Raw genomic sequence first — 20293 nt, forward strand, 5'->3', positions numbered from 1 at the left:
AGAGAATCCCTAATTCCTATGTGACTGTTCTGAGGCGCTTCCGTGGTTTCTCACACATCAGCCACCCTCGTGTTGTTGCTGCTGCATAGATCTCCATCCCTCACCCACCGAGATGGCAGATGGAAGCCCTCACTACCACACATCCCTCAAACAGTGATGTGCTGCCCCTGGGCTTATCTCTGCCCGGCTGGTTTCATTCCTTTCCCCCTCCAAATCTAGTTGAAAGCTCTTTCAACGAGCCCTGCTCCTTCTGCCCCTGGAGACAGGCGAACCCCTCTGTCTCTAGCAGCTCTGGTGGTGTGGAAACCAGCCCTTGATCAAAAAAACCCCAAAATTCTGCCAGTGGCCCCAGGCCTGGAGCCAGGTACTGACCTGCTGGCTCGTCCTGCTCCTCCACTCATCCTGCAGCTGGAGGGATGGGACAGGACAGGGCTTGTGCTCCTGCTCCTTTAACCAGTGTGTCCCTGGGCCCTGAAGTTGCTCCTTATTGCCCTTGGCCGCCGTATTGCACCTTCTTTCCTGCCAAGTTGAAAAATCAGTAATGGACAATGATCCGAGGGCACTGCCAGAGTGGGAAGCTCTTCTCCTCACACCTTGAACCCCAGGGAGGGGTCTGGTTGTCACCTGGGGACTTCTGTTCCTCCAGCAATGACCCCTTATTTTTTCTTTATGGAAATGGTTTTGACACAGGGCATTGGGTGATTTAACCTCGACACCTCCAAGCTGGTTGCACCATTGTCCCCGTCCTCCTGTGTCCCACCTGCAGAGGGAATGGGGTGGTCTCGGAGGAGATGTGCCTGACGCCCAGGTCTCACTGTGCTGGGAGCAGATGGAAGCCCTGCTACAGAAACGTGCTGGGGAGGTGTGTCGCTGCCGGCCAACGCTGTATTTTTAAGGAATAAACAGTTTTTATGGGCAAATCTGCTGCTTGCTTTTCCTCGCCTACTTTTTGTTGGCTGCTCCATCCCACGTCCTCTGCCAACGCGGGGCTTCGCTGTCCTCTTAGTACATTTCCAAAGCTCACAAATATCTGCCTGGCAAGTGATCGGTGGGAAACGGCCACGAAACGTTCCCTGCTTCCTCTCCGGCCTCTTTAGATGTTCTACTCAACCACAGTAAGTTCAGAGGCTGTGACCTCCTCCTTTCTCCAGAGCAGATGGAGTTGGCTGATGATGGCTGAGTTTGGGGTGTTGCCTGCCGTGGGGGTCACCGTATACGTGTGAGTCTCTGTGGGGTCTGCAGTCCAACATGTAGAAGGTGCTGCCTGTCCCTCTGTCCCGTCAGGTCAGTGAGCTCCTCACACCAGAGCTTTGCAGGGCACCCTGTGGTCCCTCAGACCCGTCGTGGCTGTGGAGGGCAACCATGTTCCTGGCCCAGCCTGCCTGTTCTGGCCGTGCTGGAGACGTGGTCGTTGGGAAGACGCTCTGATGGAGCAGGGCAGAGCTCTGGGTGAGATGACCACGGTGAAAACCACCCGCTGATCCCCATCGACCAGCACTCGGTGGTGAATTTCCCTTTTGGGTTTCACCTGCTGGGAGAGCTGATGCTTTGGTGGGTGTCCCTGTCACCCAGGAGCTGGGGGACAGCGGGGATGGATTGGGCAACGCTCCGTCCCCTCCGAGGACAGGCGCTGTCAGCGTGGGAAGGGCCGTCCTGTCCCGTCCCATCTGACCCTGCCCTCTCCCTCCACGCGATGTCTCTGGCTCTCATTCCTTTTGGCAGAAAATGCGTGTTCTCGTCCCCCCTCTCCTCCCCTCGGCCGCGGCGCCTCCTCTCCCTCACTGCTCTGCTGCTGCTCCTCCCGCTGCAGCGAAGGGTCTCCTGTGGGGCTGCTCCAGAGGCGGCGGAGACACGGCCTGGGAAACCATCATCCCCCGGGAAGAGAAGGGACCCCGTCCCGCTGCTCCAGAGGGAACCCACAAGGTAAACACCAGCCCTTGGCTCCAGCTGGGAAATGGGTGGCTTTGGGGCTGAGAATGGGGCAGCAGCTGCTGCTCCTTGGGGATAGAAGGGGCAGAGCTGAGCTCTTCCTGGGAGGTTCCCTTAAATAAGCCCTCGTCCTAAAAGCAAGCAGGGAGAGTCATGGCAGAGGGGAAGCGCCGCGTTAATGCCCCTGGCCAAAGGCATCTCATTTCTGGTTTTGGGTGAGTGAGGGTCCTCCTGTGGTGTCCCCCTCTGCATGGTTTGCAGAGCTCTGGCTGCTGCCCCCCTGCCTCGTGCCCCATTTTCCTCCCTGTGGGGTCCCCGGTGCCCGTCGTGGCTGGAGCGGGTTCTCCGGGGCTCCGTGGGGCATCTCCGGGCTTGGGGCTGGGACGCCCTCCCAGCTCCTGTGCCACCAGCCAGGCTGTGAAGTTGTCCGTGGTGGTCCCCATCTGGCTTGCTCCTGGGAGCTCGTTCCAAGAATTAAGGACAGTTTTTTGGGGGTTAAGGCTTGAAGCAAGTGGCCCCAGGCCTGGAGCCAGGTACTGACCTGCTGGCTCGTCCTGCTCCTCCACTCATCCTGCAGCTGGAGGGATGGGACAGGACAGGGCTTGTGCTCCTGCTCCTTTAACCAGTGTGTCCCTGGGCCCTGAAGTTGCTCCTTATTGCCCTTGGCCGCCGTATTGCACCTTCTTTCCTGCCAAGTTGAAAAATCAGTAATGGACAATGATCTGAGGGCACTGCCAGAGTGGGAAGCTCTTCTCCTCACACCTTGAACCCCAGGGAGGGGTCTGGTTGTCACCTGGGGACTTCTGTTCCTCCAGCAATGACCCCTTATTTTTTCTTTATGGAAATGGTTTTGACACAGGGCATTGGGTGATTTAACCTCGACACCTCCAAGCTGGTTGCACCATTGTCCCCGTCCTCCTGTGTCCCACCTGCAGAGGGAATGGGGTGGTCTCGGAGGAGATGTGCCTGACGCCCAGGTCTCACTGTGCTGGGAGCAGATGGAAGCCCTGCTACAGAAACGTGCTGGGGAGGTGTGTCGCTGCCGGCCAACGCTGTATTTTTAAGGAATAAACAGTTTTTATGGGCAAATCTGCTGCTTGCTTTTCCTCGCCTACTTTTTGTTGGCTGCTCCATCCCACGTCCTCTGCCAACGCGGGGCTTCGCTGTCCTCTTAGTACATTTCCAAAGCTCACAAATATCTGCCTGGCAAGTGATCGGTGGGAAACGGCCACGAAACGTTCCCTGCTTCCTCTCCGGCCTCTTTAGATGTTCTACTCAACCACAGTAAGTTCAGAGGCTGTGACCTCCTCCTTTCTCCAGAGCAGATGGAGTTGGCTGATGATGGCTGAGTTTGGGGTGTTGCCTGCCGTGGGGGTCACCGTATACGTGTGAGTCTCTGTGGGGTCTGCAGTCCAACATGTAGAAGGTGCTGCCTGTCCCTCTGTCCCGTCAGGTCAGTGAGCTCCTCACACCAGAGCTTTGCAGGGCACCCTGTGGTCCCTCAGACCCGTCGTGGCTGTGGAGGGCAACCATGTTCCTGGCCCAGCCTGCCTGTTCTGGCCGTGCTGGAGACGTGGTCGTTGGGAAGACGCTCTGATGGAGCAGGGCAGAGCTCTGGGTGAGATGACCACGGTGAAAACCACCCGCTGATCCCCATCGACCAGCACTCGGTGGTGAATTTCCCTTTTGGGTTTCACCTGCCGGGAGAGCTGATGCTTTGGTGGGTGTCCCTGTCACCCAGGAGCTGGGGGACAGCGGGGATGGATTGGGCAACGCTCCGTCCCCTCCGAGGACAGGCGCTGTCAGCGTGGGAAGGGCCGTCCTGTCCCGTCCCATCTGACCCTGCCCTCTCCCTCCACGCGATGTCTCTGGCTCTCATTCCTTTTGGCAGAAAATGCGTGTTCTCGTCCCCCCTCTCCTCCCCTCGGCCGCGGCGCCTCCTCTCCCTCACTGCTCTGCTGCTGCTCCTCCCGCTGCAGCGAAGGGTCTCCTGTGGGGCTGCTCCAGAGGCGGCGGAGACACGGCCTGGGAAACCATCATCCCCCGGGAAGAGAAGGGACCCCGTCCCGCTGCTCCAGAGGGAACCCACAAGGTAAACACCAGCCCTTGGCTCCAGCTGGGAAATGGGTGGCTTTGGGGCTGAGAATGGGGCAGCAGCTGCTGCTCCTTGGGGATAGAAGGGGCAGAGCTGAGCTCTTCCTGGGAGGTTCCCTTAAATAAGCCCTCGTCCTAAAAACAAGCAGGGAGAGTCACGGCAGAGAGGAAGCGCCGCGTTAATGCTCCCAGCCAAAGGCATCTCATTTCTGGTTTTGGGTGAGTGAGGGTCCTCCTGCGGCGTCCCCCTCTGCAGGGTTTGCAGAGCTCTGGCTGATGCCCCTGCTGTGTCGTGCCCCGTTTTCCTCCCTGTGGGGACCCCCGGTGCCCGTCCTGCCTGGAGCGGGTTCTCCGGGACTCCGCGGGGCATCTCCGGGCTTGGGGCTGGGACGCCCTCCCAGCTCCTGTGCCACCAGCCAGGCTGTGAAGTTGTCCGTGGTGGTCCCCATCTGGCTTGCTCCTGGGAGCTCATTCCAAGAATTAAGGACAGTTTTTTGGGGGTTAAGGCTTGAAGCAAGAGTTTGTTGGAAAGGGAGTGATCGTGGAATCTTATGGGGCTCTTCTCATGGCTCCGGGGGCCAGATAAGCAGCCGCTTCCCCTGACATCTCCTTCCTGCTCTCCCTCCTTGCTCCCTCTCCCCGGGGGGGGTTCCTCCTCCCAGCCCTGAGGCAGCAGCATCCTTGGTGTTTCTGCTCCCACCATCCCTGTCCCTCCCACTCTGCCCAGAGCCACCAGCTTTGTCCACAGAAAGGTAATTTCCATCAGTGTGTCTGTCCTGGGGCTGTCTGTCCATCCCTGGAGCTGCTCCCGTCCTGCCCAGAGGCTCCTGCTCCGGTGCCACTTCTGCTCGTCCCGTGTTTCTGGGGTGGGAGAAACACGGGAGCTGTTGCTGGGGGGCCAGGGGGGTTCTTGCCTCTCCAATATTTCATCCGTGCCCCCTTCTCCCATCCAGGCTGCCCTGGGAGAGCTGGGGGGGTTCAGCCTGGAGAAGAGAAGGCTCTGGGGAGACCTTAGAGCCCCTTCCAGTCCCTAAAGGGGCTCCAGGGAAGCTGGGGAGGGACTTTTTACAAGGGCTTGTAGTGATAGGACAACAGGTAATGGCTTCAGACTGAGAGGGGAGATTCAGGTCAAATATTAGGAAGAACTTCTTTGCTGTGAGGGTGGTGAGAGCCTGGCCCAGGTTGCCCAGAGAAGCTGTGGCTGCCCCATCCCTGGAGGGGTTCAAGGCCAGGTTGGAGGGGGCTTGGAGCAACCTGGTCTGGTGGGAGGTGTCCCTGCCCAGGGCAGGGGGTGCCACTGGGGGGGCTTTAAGGTTCCTTCCCTTCAGCTGAATTTCTTTGTCTTTAGCTGAATTCCCTTTTTGGCATGCTCTTCTGGGGAGTTCACAACAACTCTCCGGTATTTATTTATTTATTAAATTTATGTAACTTTCTAAATATCTTTAGAAACTGAAAAGCTGGCCAAAAGAAATGCCACAGAGACAGCAGCCCCCCCGGCCCAGGGGATGGAGATGGGCAGCCCCTGCCCAACCAAGAGCCTCGTCACCACCCCCCGGGGCTGTTCTCACTCCTCATCGAGGAGGTTTCCAGGCATTTATTGTTCATTATTGCCTGAAATCCCTGTGTGGGCAGGCCCCGCTCCCATCCTGTCCTCTGGCAGCCTCTCTTCTGGGTAACCTTGGTCCTTTTCTCCCGTTTATGGCTGCTGGTTGCCCTTTGGCCCGTGCCCGGGTTCCCCGGGTGCCGGGTGGCAGCTCCCAGGTGAGTGCGGGGCCAGGAGCCGGGGGCCGGTGGGGGTCCCTCCCCGGGAGCTGCGAACGGTGGGGAGAGACCCCCGGGACACGGGAGAGGGGACAGGGATGGGGACATTTGTCTGGGACCCACTGGGGGCCGTGGGCTGTGGTCCAGTCTGTGCGGGGACAAAGGTGCCGGTGAGGCTTTGGCAGCACCAGTCCGGGCTGGAAGTGTCTGATCTACAAGAGATAAAGCTCAGCAATAAGTATTAAATTAAGAAATAAACTAATTTAAAATGGGGAAGAAAGGCAGAGCTTGTGAATAAACGGGGGCTGAGTCGTATTTAGTGGGGCGTGTGCTGCTTTGCAGGTTTTAGAGGTTTTATTATGACCAGACGCCCCAAAGCTCCCTTCTCTCCCCCGGCTCTGGAGGGATCCCACCTCCAGGAGAGGCCGCCTGGGGAGAGGCTGGGATGGAGCCCCTGGCTCCGTGTGGGGGGTTTGCTGAGCAGCTCCCGGAGGGAAGGAAGCCGGTCAGATGGGGAACCAGAAAGAATTGGCCAGGGAGCTCTCTGCCAAGCACTGAGACGTCTCAGGGAGCTCTCGGGAGCCGGGGCTGAGGTCCCCTATGTACTCCCTGATCCCTCCAAGGTCCCCTCCCTCCAAGGTCAAAGGAGGATGCTTGGAAGGTCAAAGTGGGACGCCTATGGATCTGCTGGCTCTTTGGCGAGAGGAAAGAGGGCTGGGTGTCTCCTGCTCTTGCAGAGACACCCTGTGGCACTTTCAGTGGCTTCTCTCCTAAAGCCTCTCTCCTGAAGCAGGCGTCTCTGCGATCTGCTCCTGACTCTCCTATTTCTGTGTGTTTTTCAGAGGACCTTTATCTCAGCCTTCCTGCCAGGACACGGTGCCGAGATGCAGCCCGTGCCCCTGCAGAGCCTTTCGGAGCTGGAAAGAGCCCGGCTGCAGGAGATCGCGCTCTACCAGCTGCAGGAGAAGCTGCTGGTGGGGGACCTCAGCCTGGCCAAAGGTGGGGGACGGGGTGGGACAAGGGGGGACTGAGCTATTACTGCTCCTCATCCCTGTCTGCGCTGGAGTTTGTTGGAAAGGGAGCGATCATGGAAACTTACGGGGCTCTTCTCATGGCTCCGGGGGCCAGATAAGCAGCCGCTTCCCCTGACATCTCCTTCCTGCTCTCCCTCCTTGCTCCCTCTCCCCGGGGGGGGTTCCTCCTCCCAGCCCTGAGGCAGCAGCATCCTTGGTGTTTCTGCTCCCACCATCCCTGTCCCTCCCACTCTGCCCAGAGCCACCAGCTTTGTCCACAGAAAGGTAATTTCCATCAGTGTGTCCGTCCTGGGGCTGTCTGTCCATCCCTGGAGCTGCTCCCGTCCTGCCCAGAGGCTCCTGCTCCGGTGCCACTTCTGCTCGTCCCGTGTTTCTGGGGTGGGAGAAACACGGGAGCTGTTGCTGGGGGGCCAGGGGGGTTCTTGCCTCTCCAATATTTCATCCGTGCCCCCTTCTCCCACCCTGGCTGCCCTGGGAGAGCTGGGGGGGTTCAGCCTGGAGAAGAGAAGGCTCTGGGGAGACCTTAGAGCCCCTTCCAGTCCCTAAAGGGGCTCCAGGGAAGCTGGGGAGGGACTTTTTACAAGGGCTTGTAGTGATAGGACAACAGGTAATGGCTTCAGACTGAGAGGGGAGATTCAGGTCAAATATTAGGAAGAACTTCTTTGCTGTGAGGGTGGTGAGAGCCTGGCCCAGGTTGCCCAGAGAAGCTGTGGCTGCCCCATCCCTGGAGGGGTTCAAGGCCAGGTTGGAGGGGGCTTGGAGCAACCTGGTCTGGTGGGAGGTGTCCCTGCCCAGGGCAGGGGGTGCCACTGGGGGGGCTTTAAGGTTCCTTCCCTTCAGCTGAATTTCTTTGTCTTTAGCTGAATTCCCTTTTTGGCATGCTCTTCTGGGGAGTTCACAACAACTCTCCGGTATTTATTTATTTATTAAATTTATGTAACTTTCTAAATATCTTTAGAAACTGAAAAGCTGGCCAAAAGAAATGCCACAGAGACAGCAGCCCCCCCGGCCCAGGGGATGGAGATGGGCAGCCCCTGCCCAACCAAGAGCCTCGTCACCACCCCCCGGGGCTGTTCTCACTCCTCATCGAGGAGGTTTCCAGGCATTTATTGTTCATTATTGCCTGAAATCCCTGTGTGGGCAGGCCCCGCTCCCATCCTGTCCTCTGGCAGCCTCTCTTCTGGGTAACCTTGGTCCTTTTCTCCCGTTTATGGCTGCTGGTTGCCCTTTGGCCCGTGCCCGGGTTCCCCGGGTGCCGGGTGGCAGCTCCCAGGTGAGTGCGGGGCCAGGAGCCGGGGGCCGGTGGGGGTCCCTCCCCGGGAGCTGCGAACGGTGGGGAGAGACCCCCGGGACACGGGAGAGGGGACAGGGATGGGGACATTTGTCTGGGACCCACTGGGGGCCGTGGGCTGTGGTCCAGTCTGTGCGGGGACAAAGGTGCCGGTGAGGCTTTGGCAGCACCAGTCCGGGCTGGAAGTGTCTGATCTACAAGAGATAAAGCTCAGCAATAAGTATTAAATTAAGAAATAAACTAATTTAAAATGGGGAAGAAAGGCAGAGCTTGTGAATAAACGGGGGCTGAGTCGTATTTAGTGGGGCGTGTGCTGCTTTGCAGGTTTTAGAGGTTTTATTATGACCAGACGCCCCAAAGCTCCCTTCTCTCCCCCGGCTCTGGAGGGATCCCACCTCCAGGAGAGGCCGCCTGGGGAGAGGCTGGGATGGAGCCCCTGGCTCCGTGTGGGGGGTTTGCTGAGCAGCTCCCGGAGGGAAGGAAGCCGGTCAGATGGGGAACCAGAAAGAATTGGCCAGGGAGCTCTCTGCCAAGCACTGAGACGTCTCAGGGAGCTCTCGGGAGCCGGGGCTGAGGTCCCCTATGTACTCCCTGATCCCTCCAAGGTCCCCTCCCTCCAAGGTCAAAGGAGGATGCTTGGAAGGTCAAAGTGGGACGCCTATGGATCTGCTGGCTCTTTGGCGAGAGGAAAGAGGGCTGGGTGTCTCCTGCTCTTGCAGAGACACCCTGTGGCACTTTCAGTGGCTTCTCTCCTAAAGCCTCTCTCCTGAAGCAGGCGTCTCTGCGATCTGCTCCTGACTCTCCTATTTCTGTGTGTTTTTCAGAGGACCTTTATCTCAGCCTTCCTGCCAGGACACGGCGCCGAGATGCAGCCCGTGCCCCTGCAGAGCCTTTCGGAGCTGGAAAGAGCCCGGCTGCAGGAGATCGCGCTCTACCAGCTGCAGGAGAAGCTGCTGGTGGGGGACCTCAGCCTGGCCAAAGGTGGGGGACGGGGTGGGACAAGGGGGGACTGAGCTATTACTGCTCCTCATCCCTGTCTGCGCTTTGCAACGTGGGGTGATGTTCGTGGAAAGACATTTGCGACACAGTTTTGGTGCCTTTTATTTTCTTGTTCCCTGCTTGGGTCTGGAAGGCCCTGATGAGCCCTTTGAGGAGGGTTTGCGTGTCCCCAGGAGTGTGAGAACCTGACCTTGCCTGTTGTCCCCCTCGCGTCCCCCTAATCCAAACCAGATGCGGTGGGACTTGGCAGGGTCTGCACTGGGACTGTCCTAACGCCGCTGGGACGGGACAGGCTTTGCTTCTCAGATTAATGTCCACACAAAGCCCCGACGCCGGGACGGGGCTCACACGAGGCTGGGAGCTGAGCTACTGATGTTAACGAGCAGATAAATATAGAAGCTCCGGAGGGACCAAGCTCTGCTGCCCCGGCCCACAGAGACCCCCAGGCACTGTCTGGGTTCCCATGGCCACCCCCGTGTGCCCCCCCCGACGTCTACACGTCCAACCACACACATCCTGCTGCCTTCTCTTGTCTTTTTTATTTTGAGCTGTGGTGATCCCCGTTTGGGCGATATCCCTGCAGCGGGGGCTGCTCCAGAGAATGGCACAGTGCAAAAAAAAACCCCAAATCGCCTTTCCTTCCTTGCAGTGAAGTGTGATGTGTCTTGTCCCTCGGGCTCCTCTCTCCCCCAGGATAAGTGCAGGGGTGTGTGCCCCCCCGACGTCTACACGTCCAGCCACAAACATCCTGCTGCCTTCTCTTGTCTTTTTTATTTTGAGCTGTGGTGATCCCCGTTTGGGCGATATCCCTGCAGCGGGGGCTGCTCCAGAGAATGGCACAGTGCAAAAAAAAACCCCAAATCGCCTTTCCTTCCTTGCAGTGAAGTGTGATGCCTCTTGTCCCTCGGGCTCCTCTCTCCCCCAGGATAAGTGCAGGGGGTGCAGCCTCCTGCTCTCCCCCCAGCTGTATTCTGGATGCCACTTTCAGGCTCACCTGGTTTTTCTCTTCTAAATCTTACGGGATAACCCAAACAATGATACGAGCTGTGTCTAGGGAGAGAATTCCTGAGGGATAAGAAACACAAGCCGGAGCAGGACCATCTGTCCCGGGTTTGGGGTGGGCAGTGGGTGAGTTTTCAGTCCCTGGGTGCTCGGAGTGGGAATATGTGGGAGTGGGGCTGGCTCTCTGGGGCCAGTGTGGGGCTTCTGGTGGTGCGTGTTTTCTCTGACTTTGTCTGTAAAACTCTCACGAAGGCTTTTTCTGGGGGCCTATTCCTTTCTTCCAGTGCTGAGAGCAGACCTCTGAGGGTGAATTAAGGCCGCTTTCAGAGCTGTTAAGTGATTGCTAGGACTCGGTCACTAACACAGAGACAGTCCGTAGGGACAGGGCTCTGCCGGGGGGGACAGCCGGGCGAGGGGGGGACATCTCTTTAAGGGGAGATGGCACTAAGAGAGCCCAATGACACAGAACCTTGGCTTTGTCTCCTCACAGTCAGACCTAAAGGCAGCAAATCCATCCGCCAGAAACTGGAGAGCTTCTCAAAGGAGAGGAAAGGTGAGCAGCCTCCCTTTCCCTGGGGTTTTGGCCCCTGCTCTTGAGGGGAATGGGTGGGTGTTGGTGGAGCTGAGCTGGGAGGTGCCTGGACCCCACCAGGCGCTGTGTCTCCTCTTGGTTTGGTGTTCTCCGGGGTGTAACGGGACGTGCACAGGGATGAGGGACTCTGGAAAGGATGTGTGTGCATGAAATGTGCTTGTGCATCCATCTATCTATCTATCTAAAGACACATATATATATATAAAAGAATATTTGTCCCTTTTACCCCGTGCCTCCCTGCACTGAGTTTTGGTTTACTGTCCCTTGGAGGACGTCAGCCACAAACCTGGGGAGCCCAGGGGCGCAGAGCACCTCCAGCTGGGAACCAGAACATTCGTCACTTTCCTCACACCAGCACAAAGCCAATCAAGGAAATTATTGCACTAAATGGGTCTGTGGCTTGTGCTCCGGTTGCCAGCCCCTGGCCCAGGGTGATGTTGGGGCTGGAAGGAAGGAGAGCTCTTGCTTCTGCAAGGAGATGTGGGGCAGGGGGGGGGAAGTTATTTGGGGAAAATACCATAAATACCAAGACTGTTACTCTCCAGCAGACGTAACTGACGCAAACCCTGTAGAAAACTGGAGGTTATAATTTGGCAAGAATGTTTCGTATCAAATATTTCTGGTGATTTATGAAGTCTCTGCTTCTCCGTGGGGCTGTAACCAATAAAAGGAAGGAAAGTTCAGGAAAAAACTGGGACAGGCTGCAACAAGCACATTGATGGAGGGCAGTTTTCCTGCCATCTTCCTACCTCCCCCACATCTCCCTCCTCTTCCTCTGGCACACAGACCCCACAGTGTCTCCATGGGGCTGTAACCAATAAAAGGAAGGAAAGTTCAGGAAAAAACTGGGACAGGCTGCAACAAGCACATTGATGGAGGGCAGTTTTCCTGCCATCTTCCTACCTCCCCCACATCTCCCTCCTCTTCCTCTGGCACCTCCCACTCTGTGTCCTCCCCGCTCGGTCCCTGCCTGCCCTGGAGTCCCACCACACAGTGCTTGGGCCTTTCCAGGGGCAGCAGCTCCCCTTGGGTTTGCCCAAGGTCATTGGGGATGCTCTTCCCACCCACCCCAGGCACTCTGGGCTCCTGGGGAGCTGGAGGAGGAGTGGGATAGTCACAGGACTCCCATCCTGGATTCGAGCTACAGATCTCCTGGTCATGTATTGAGTTGGTTCTACTGCTCTTCACTGTCCTGCTGGTCACAGGCACTCTGGGCTCCTGGGGAGCTGGAGGAGGAGTGGGATAGTCACAGGACTCCCATCCTGGATTCGAGCTACAGATCTCCTGGTCATGTATTGAGTTGGTTCTACTGCTCTTCACTGTCCTGCTGGTCACCTTTACTTTGTGGTCACCTTTACTTTGTGTCACCTTTATTTTCTCCAGGTGTGCACTCCTGCCCCTGGCAGCTGGGTCATACCAGTGCAGCTGCCTCTTGTTTTTCCCTCTGGTGATACCTTTCCCTCTCTCCCGTGTTTTTTCCCTAGACTGCTCTCCTCAGACTTTTGGGATCCCCCTCTCCCAAGTCATCGCCAATGACCGTGCCTACAAGCAGCTGCAGGAGGAATTGAAGAAGAGCCGCCGGCTCTGCCTGGAGGTGGAAGCCACAGTGAGGAGGTTTCAGGCACAGAGGCAGAAGAGGTCCCCCGTGGGCAGGAGCTGTGGGCTGGTGCCCTGCGGGGTCTTCCCGGAGGAGCCACTTTCCCCGACTCTTCTCGACAACAGGTCCTGGAGCCAGCGAAGGGTGAGGTTGCCAAAATGGGTTGCACTGTGGTGGTGGTGATGATGCAGGTTGGGGGATGCTCTGACTCTGGGAATAAATGTGGGTTCCCATTCTCTTACACCCCAGGCAGGCTCTGTAGACATCTGTGTTCCTTTGGAGGTGGTAGAATCATAGAATCACAGACTGGTTTGGGTTGGAAGGACATTAAAGCCCCCCCAGTGGCACCCCCTGCCCTGGGCAGGGACACTTAACATCACACCAGGTTGCTCCAAGCCCCCTCCAACCTGCCCTTGAACCCCTCCAGGGATGGGGCAGCCACAGCTTCTCTGGGCAACCTGGGCCAGGCTCTCACCACCCTCACACCAAAGAACTTCTGATGCCTCCCACAAACTTCTAAGGTCACGGCAATGGGGATGTCCTGGTACCTTGTGGAGTAGCTCCTGCCACCCTGTGACTCACCTCTGCTCCCCCTCAGGGGGCCATGTCCGTGGACTCCATCACTGACCTGAGTGACAACACGTCCAAGCTGCTGGAGGCACTGCAGTTGTCCCACCCCCGCGAGCTGGATCGACGCCGAAGCCTGGGCAAGACAGAGATGTTGAGTCTCAACCCCATCACCCAGCAGGTTCCACGGATTGTGGAGAGGTGTTGCCAACACATCGAAACACACGGTAAATAGGCACATCTCTCCGGCCAGACAGGTCATCCCATGGTCAGTTGGTAGAACCCACCACGGGTGTTGGGCTGGGGCGGTTTGGCCTTCACCCCCCTTGCAAATCCAGCATTAGCTCAGAGTGACTCCACAGATGAGGTCTCCTCCCTGACCCACAGACAACCCCAGAAAATCTTATGGCTCCGACACCTTTTCTTCAGTGCAGGAGAACCTCTTCCATGGTGTTGAGGAACTCCAATGAGCAGTTGGGGTGGTGGGGGGCTGTGGGAATGCCGAGCACTGACCTGTCTATCTTCCAGGTCTCCAAACGGTGGGCATCTTCCGGGTGGGGAGCTCCAAGAAGAGAGTTCAGCAGGTAAAGTGAGACATTTACTGCATCCTCTGAAGCTGGGCGGCATCCAAAGGACAGATGCTTGTGTGGGTGGGGAATGAATAAAGGAGATGTTGACATGGAGAGGTCTGAAATATCACAGGCACTGGCTGGATCTCAGATGACCTGTTACCTGGGTCCTTCTCCGGCCATGAAGAACAGGCTTCATCTCCCCAGGCTGCCTTTAGCAGATGAATCTCCATCCTCTGGGTGGCACTTGAGAGTCCCCTCTGGGCTCCCATCACCAACCAGGAGCTCCGTCTGGTTCCGTGGCCCATCTTCTGGGCAGCAGTGGGCTGTTGGGCTCTGGAATGTCTTCTCTGGGGGTGACCTGTGTCAGGGGGACACTGGGAGTCACCAACCCGCCTGTCCTGCCATGGCAGGAGCTCTGTATGGGGACCCCACAGACCCCACCAGCACAGCTTGTGTAAAGAGAAAGAACCAACTGTTGCTTTTATTCTTCTCCTTTCTTACTCCCATCCTGAAGCTGAGGGAAGAGTTTGACCAAGGACTGGACGTTTTCCTGGATGAGCATCAAAGTGTCCATGACGTGGCTGCTCTGCTCAAAGAGTTTCTCCGGGACATGCCGGATCCCCTGATTCCCAGGGAGCTCTACGCTGCCTTCCTCCGCACGGCCTGTGAGTACGGGGAGCGGGGAGGGTCCCCCCACACAGCCCCCCCACCTCTGCCTTTGTAAGGAGAAAAAAAGGGATTTTTCCTCTTGTGCAATGACCTGGCTCAGGACCAGGTCCCCAGTTTGTGCTGCCCAGAAGAGTCTTTGCAGATGCTCTGTCCGGGTCCCCCCGTCCTCTGAATCTGGGGTGCCTGAGATCTCAGATGGTCTCCACAGCTTCCAGCATCACTCCTTCTTCGTCTCCTTCACAATCTCTTCGCTTCCCTTTTGCCATCCTTCTCTCCTCAGATTTGATTCTCCAAATCCTGGGATCCCTGTGTTAAGTTTTGAGGAACTCACAACAATTTATTGTCACTTAGACAAATATTCTCTCACCCAATGACCCCTCCCCACCACTCTTTTAAACCCTTCCAGGGATGGTGACTCCACCACTGCCCTGAGTGACCTCTTCCAAGGCTTGATGACCCTTTCAGTGTAGAAATTTTTCCTAATATCCATCCTAAACGTCCCCTGGTGCAACTTGAGGCTGTAATTGGATTATAATCCCTGTGATCGAGGACAGCCTTTGCCTGTGGGGCTGCCCAAAACCAAACACGAGCCCCTCGCAGCCCCTGCTGGGGTCTCCTGGGGCACTTATCCGTGCATGGATGGGATGAAGGAGAAGAAGCCAGTCTGCTCCCTCCAGAGCTCGTTAGGGGGGATGTAAACAAGGGTTTTCCATCTGGGAGGGGCTGGGAATGGCACTAATTAACGGGCTGCTCTCTGCCTAGCCATGGAGGGGCCGGCTCAGCTGACCACCCTCCAGCTGCTGCTCTTCCTGCTGCCCCCCTGCCACAGCGACACCCTGCACCGGCTCCTGCGGTTCCTGGGTGAGGTGGCCCGGCACGCCGAGGGCTCCCATGGGCCCCAGGGCCAGCAGGTAAGGCTGCCCAAAGGGGCTAGCTGCATGGGGAAGGGGTGGCCCCAAACTTCGTCGGTTAGAACTGAGCAGAGCTTCTGGCAAAGTCGGGGTGAATCCTTTGGCAGAGCCAAATGGTTGATAAATTGCCTTGTCCATGGCAGGTCTGGGTGGCTCCCAGACCAGCTAAGGGACCTTCTAGGGTGCTGCCACCCCAGAGGGACCTGGCTCTGTGTCCATAAACATATTTTTTTTGTGGACTAATTCTGGTTTTCCACCTCCAGCTTTCATGAAGGACTTAGGATCATGCATTGAGGTTGATTTCTGGGCTGCCAGCACATGCTGCCGGCTCATGTTGAGCTTCTCATCAACCAGCACCCCCAAGTCCTTCTCCTCAGGGCTGCTCTCCAGCCATTCTCCACCCAGCCTGGAGTTGTGCTGGGATTGCCCCAACCCACGATGATATAGAAATAGGGATTGTTACCTTCTGGTAGGGGTTGTGAAAGTGAGGGGAATGGAGGCCCTGATGTAAGGAGGGGATGAGTGTGTGCTCCAGCACTGCATGCCCTCCCACCAGCTTGGAGGGGACCAAACTGGACCCAGATCAACACCCTGAGTTCACTCAGGAGTTCCTGTTCCTCTTCTGGGGTGGGTGATACTGTCCTGGGACATCTCGTGCTGGTGCATCTATAACCTGCAGTTTCCTTTTGTGCTTCCTTGCTAGATTCCTGGGAATAAAATGACGGTTTCAAACCTGGCCACAATCTTTGGTCCCAACATCCTTCAGAAAGAGAAGCCTGGGGAGAAAGACGCTGGTGCCATGAACTTTGAAGACAGCGCTGCCATCATAGTGGTTCTCCAGAGGCTGATTGAGCACTGCCAGACCTTGTTCACGGTAGGTGAGGCTTCCTCAGGGCGGCTTCTCCAGAGCTTTCCTGCCCCTCCAAACTCCTCCGGTGGCAGCAGGAGGAAAGACGTACCCACAGCCCCACGGCAGCAGACGGCTCGAGTTGGCCTGTGAAAGTGTGATTCATTCCTCATGGTGTAAATATCAATTTGGGATGGGTTGTTACTGGTTTGGTAAAGGCAGAGCAGAGGATCATGCCAGGAACAAGGTCCCTTCTTCTCTGTCACCTTCCACCCCAGTGACATCTGACCGAGGTCGTGTGGGACAGGAAACAACTGGCCAAGAGGAACTGCATGACCGGCACCTCAGAACTGTTTTTCCCCAAAATTCCCAGTGAGGGGGGAAAGAAGAGGGAAAAATGGGAGCCCTTAGAAGAGGGAAGGAGCAGGAAGGTGATGGTGTGGGGTGGAGGTGCCACAGCCTTGGGCAGATGTGGGGAGAGCTTCCAGGGGTGCCCACCTCCAGGTATGGGGCAGCCACAGCTTCTATGCCACAGCCTCGGGCAGATGTGGGGAGAACTTCCAGGGGTGCCCACCTCCAGGGATGGGGCAGCCACAGCTTCTCTGGGCAACCTGGGCCAGGCTCTCACCACCCTCACACCAAAGAAGTTCTTCCCCAGATCTCATCTCCATCTCCCCTCTTTCAGTGTCAAACCCTTCCCCCTCCACCTCTGGCTCCCCTCCCTGATCCAGAGTCCCTCCCCAACTTTCCTGGAGCGTCTTTAAGGACTGGAAGGGGCTCTAAGGTCTCCCCGGAGCCTTCTCTTCTCCAGGCTGAATCCCCCCAACTTCTAGAGACGTTCCAGAGAAATACCAAACTGTTTGTTTCCTACAGGTCTATGGGAATGTGACATTCTAGAGACGTTTCAGAGAAATACCAGAACTGTCTGTTTCCTACAGGTCTATGGGAATGTGACATTTCAGGTCCCAAAAAGCCTTGTAGAACTGTCAGGTCTAGAGGGAGCCAAAGGTTTGGGGCTAGTGTGGGAAAAGCAGGGGCTGAGATCCTGCTCAGACCCCCAGAGGTGTGTGGGACCTGACACCAGCACAGCGGGTCTCTGAGCACCTACTCACCCGGGGTCCTTTACTGTCCTCGGCCACCCCTGCTCGTGTCTCCCTCCCAGGTCTCCCCCGAGATGCAACACGACGTCCTAAGGAGGCTCTTTCAGACAGACCCCGATGTCATCGACTACCTTCTGCGCAGGAAGTTCAATGCCGGGCCGTAAGTCCCCGTGGGGCTGCTGGGGACACATCGGTGCTGGGGGACACCTCACTGCTGGTGGACACCTCTCTGCTCACCATGATGCTGTGGGAGAAACCCTGCTGATCCTCCTGCCCATCTTTTCTCCTCCTTCCACCGCTTTTGGTGATGAAATCCCCAGCTAAAATCCTTTGCTTCCCGCACTGACACCCAACAGCTGGAGCATCCCAGGTTTTCTGTCTCTTGGAGCTCCCTGTTCTCCAGATTTTCTCCGCCCTCGGTGGTGTCTGCATTTCTGTGCATTTTGTGCCTGTCCTTTGTGCACACGTGTGTGTGCGTGTGACAGTCTGTGTTCTGGCTGCAGGGTAGGACAGTCCCAGAGATGCTCAGAGTCTGAGCTCTTGCCCTTCCCCCTGATTAAAAAAGATGGGGTGAAGGGGCCTTGTGTCCCATGATGGCATTGACACAGGAGATGTTTTACTCCCCTGGGGTTAAAAGGCAGCCTTTGCTCTCCTTGTGGAGCTGGTGAGTCCATCAGCCGACGTGGACTGTCCCGTGCAAAGGGCTTTCCTGGAGCCCAGACCTTACAAGTCATCTCTTTCCCACTCCTTGTCTGTCTTCATGTTCCTTTTGGGACTGTCCAATGAGATGGCAAATCTCCGGGGTCACTGCTGGAGGCCATTCGGGTGTGGAGTTGGCCGTAGGAGCCGTTTGCTGATAACACCTCTCTCTCCTTTGAACTTTCTTAGGAGCACGGAGAGCGAGGATTCAAGGGAGGAGCAGGGTCCATCCCCACCACCTGCTCGGACCCGCACCCTGGGGAGCAGCGCGGTGTCCTCGGAGTTGTACAGCAACGTCTCCTTCCTAAACCTGGACGTTGGCATCTAGCAAGCCTGGTCTGTGCCCTCGGCACGACCATCTGCGGACAAAGCTGGGCAACCTTTCTCTGGCAAAAGCTGTCCCGCTTCGGAGGAGAGGAGTGGGAACCTCTGTGGGAGCATCTTTGCTGCCAGCAGAGATTCCAGATGGTTGTGGTGCCGTCAGAGCCACAGCAGGAGATGTGTGTGTGTGAGTTGCCACCAGAAGGGCTTCCCAGGCCTGGGTTCCTTGGGCGATGGCAACCAGGAAACCCGTGTGCTCGAGCAGCAGCTGTGGGAAGGGGAGCGAGCCAGGAGGCCACGGGGACGTGCTGTCGCCTTGTGTGGAGCTCTGAGGAACAGTCTCTGTCACCTACTGCTCCTTAGGAGTTGGAGGCACGTGGTGTTCATCCCCACCGCTGTGAGCTCCTGGCTCAGGGTTGCCAGCATGATGGGTGGCAGCGCGGGCCACCACAGGGTGGTCTTGTGTCCTCCCTACCCAGGCAGGACAACCTCTGCCCTCCGAATGACCACCAGCCCCCAGCACTGGGATGGAGAACTGGTGCAGACTGGGGAGCACTGGGCAGGAGTGTGGTGCCTCATGCCATGCTCGGTGGACAGGACTCGGAGCTCCAACTCAGACCCCACCTGGTGCACCCCCTGGCATCTGCTGGGTTCTGGTGGGGCTGGTCACGTAGAGGGACGGGGGAGCCTGGGGCTGAGCCCCCCAGCGCAGACAGGGAGGGGACAGACCTGGATGGGGACCCTGTGGGGCAGCGAGGACGGAAAAATGCCGTGTTCAGCTTTGGGCAGTGGGAGCTTTGGGATCCCCTTTGCCGAAACACGGGACCGTGCGGGGAGACACCTCTCCTGGAGCTGCAGGAACACCCGGGGAGGGGAAGCGACGGCACCGTCACTCAAAGCCACCCCAGCCTGCCACGGTCAGAATCAATCACTGCTCCCTGCCTGGTCTGAACCCGGGTTTCAAACTGCTCCTTTTGTGGACAGAAAACGCCATATTGACCCCAAAACTTATGATTGGTGCAGTAAGGGGGACCAATGTACTCTGAGGACTATAAACTTCAATTTTCCTTGGGTTAATATTCATTAAGTAGACTTCAATTGTATTTTACAGATTATGGTGTCTCCTTGTGGCTGAGAAAAGCCTGGTTTGGTTTGTTCCTGCTGCTCAGGAAGTCACGGCCACTCACATGAAAACATGCATTTCTGGCTGGTGTGTGGCAGAATGAAAGTTTTCAGCAAATATTTTCTATTGTTTTCTCCCCATTTTCTCTGCCCCTCGCCCTGGCAGCCCCTCAGCCAGGATCCCCCGGGAAGTCAGAGGGGAAGCGGGAGCAGAGGAGGTGCTGGGAATTCCACATGCAGATCTCTGCCTTCCCCCATCTCCTGAGATCATGTCCCTCATGAAGAAATTGGGTAGATATTGAAGTGTCGATTGTCATGTTCAGAGTTTAGGTCCCACTTCCAAGGAAAAGCAGCTGGAGAGCGCCGAGAAGGGGGGGGGGGAGCAGGAGGGAAGCTGGTGAGGGAAGTGATGGGAGGAGAACTGGTGCCCAGGGGAGCACTGGTGTGGAACAGGGGGGCAGATGGGGAGGGAAGGAGGGTGGGTGATGCTGGAGGGCAGAGGGAAGGTGGGAATGAGCTGCACCAGGGGCTTTCAGTGCTGGGGGCAGATGGATCTGCTGACCCAGCTCCTCTCATTTGGGCTGCCTGAAACCAGCTGCAAATCCATGGCTTCTCCTCTGGAGAAACTCAGGGCTGAGCCCTTGTTTTCTAAAGGTCCCTTCCCAGTGGATGGGGACAGCCGGGGCGGGTGGAGGAGCAGTTCCTGGAGAACAGCAGGCTGAAGGGAGGGGTGTGGGCTGAGATATAGCCTGTGGAAGCCTCCCAAGAGCTGATAAGCTCCAGAGACGAGCAGAGCTGTTGGGGCTGCAGGAGCGGATAAACTGGGGACACCATGAGGCTGCCGAAGGTTTCTGAGGCCACCAGGAGGCTGGAGTACCCACAGCCAGCTGGGCAACCAAGCCCACGTCCAAGGAGGCAATGGCTGCTGTGTGTGGACAGGCTACAGGATCAGACCTGCTGTAAGAGCAGACCCTTGGGAGGACCTTCCCAGTCTCTTACTGGTCACACTGGTGTGTCAGCGTGACCCTCTGCTCCCCAGTCAACTGCCAGCATTGGTCCCGTGTGGTGTCAGTGACTGGTTATCTCCAGCCCGTTAACAGTAAGGCGCTAACGAGGACAAGGTGTTCCCGTAACTGCTGGCTGTGACTCGGTGGATCTCTGTGTCCCCGCGGGGGGGGGAGTTGGG

General features: G+C 57.2%; 1 protein-coding gene across 3 annotated transcripts; it reads left to right on the plus strand.

The window, feature by feature from the left end:
• Positions 1-3903: 3903 nt before the first annotated feature.
• Positions 3904-19200, plus strand: ARHGAP36 (Rho GTPase activating protein 36). 3 transcript variants are annotated; one of them, XM_014955966.1, is made up of 11 exons: positions 3904-4021; positions 6627-6783; positions 10601-10663; positions 12187-12443; positions 12898-13093; positions 13395-13450; positions 13953-14103; positions 14870-15018; positions 15722-15892; positions 17028-17125; positions 17854-19200. In XM_014955966.1, exons 2-11 carry the CDS (start codon positions 6669-6671, stop codon positions 17990-17992), a joined length of 1395 nt encoding a protein of 464 aa, XP_014811452.1. In that variant the 5' UTR covers positions 3904-4021; positions 6627-6668; the 3' UTR covers positions 17993-19200. The 3 variants fall into 3 exon arrangements, with proteins under 3 accessions (XP_014811452.1, XP_014811451.1, XP_014811449.1); XM_014955965.1 differs by lacking the exon at positions 3904-4021 and adding an exon at positions 4732-4775; XM_014955963.1 differs by lacking the exons at positions 3904-4021; positions 6627-6783 and adding an exon at positions 8961-9090.
• The last annotated feature ends 1093 nt before the right edge of the window (positions 19201-20293 follow it).

This window comes from Calidris pugnax, unplaced genomic scaffold (genome assembly GCF_001431845.1).
Source record: "Calidris pugnax isolate Ruff unplaced genomic scaffold, ASM143184v1 scaffold281, whole genome shotgun sequence".
NCBI lineage: Eukaryota > Metazoa > Chordata > Aves > Charadriiformes > Scolopacidae > Calidris > Calidris pugnax.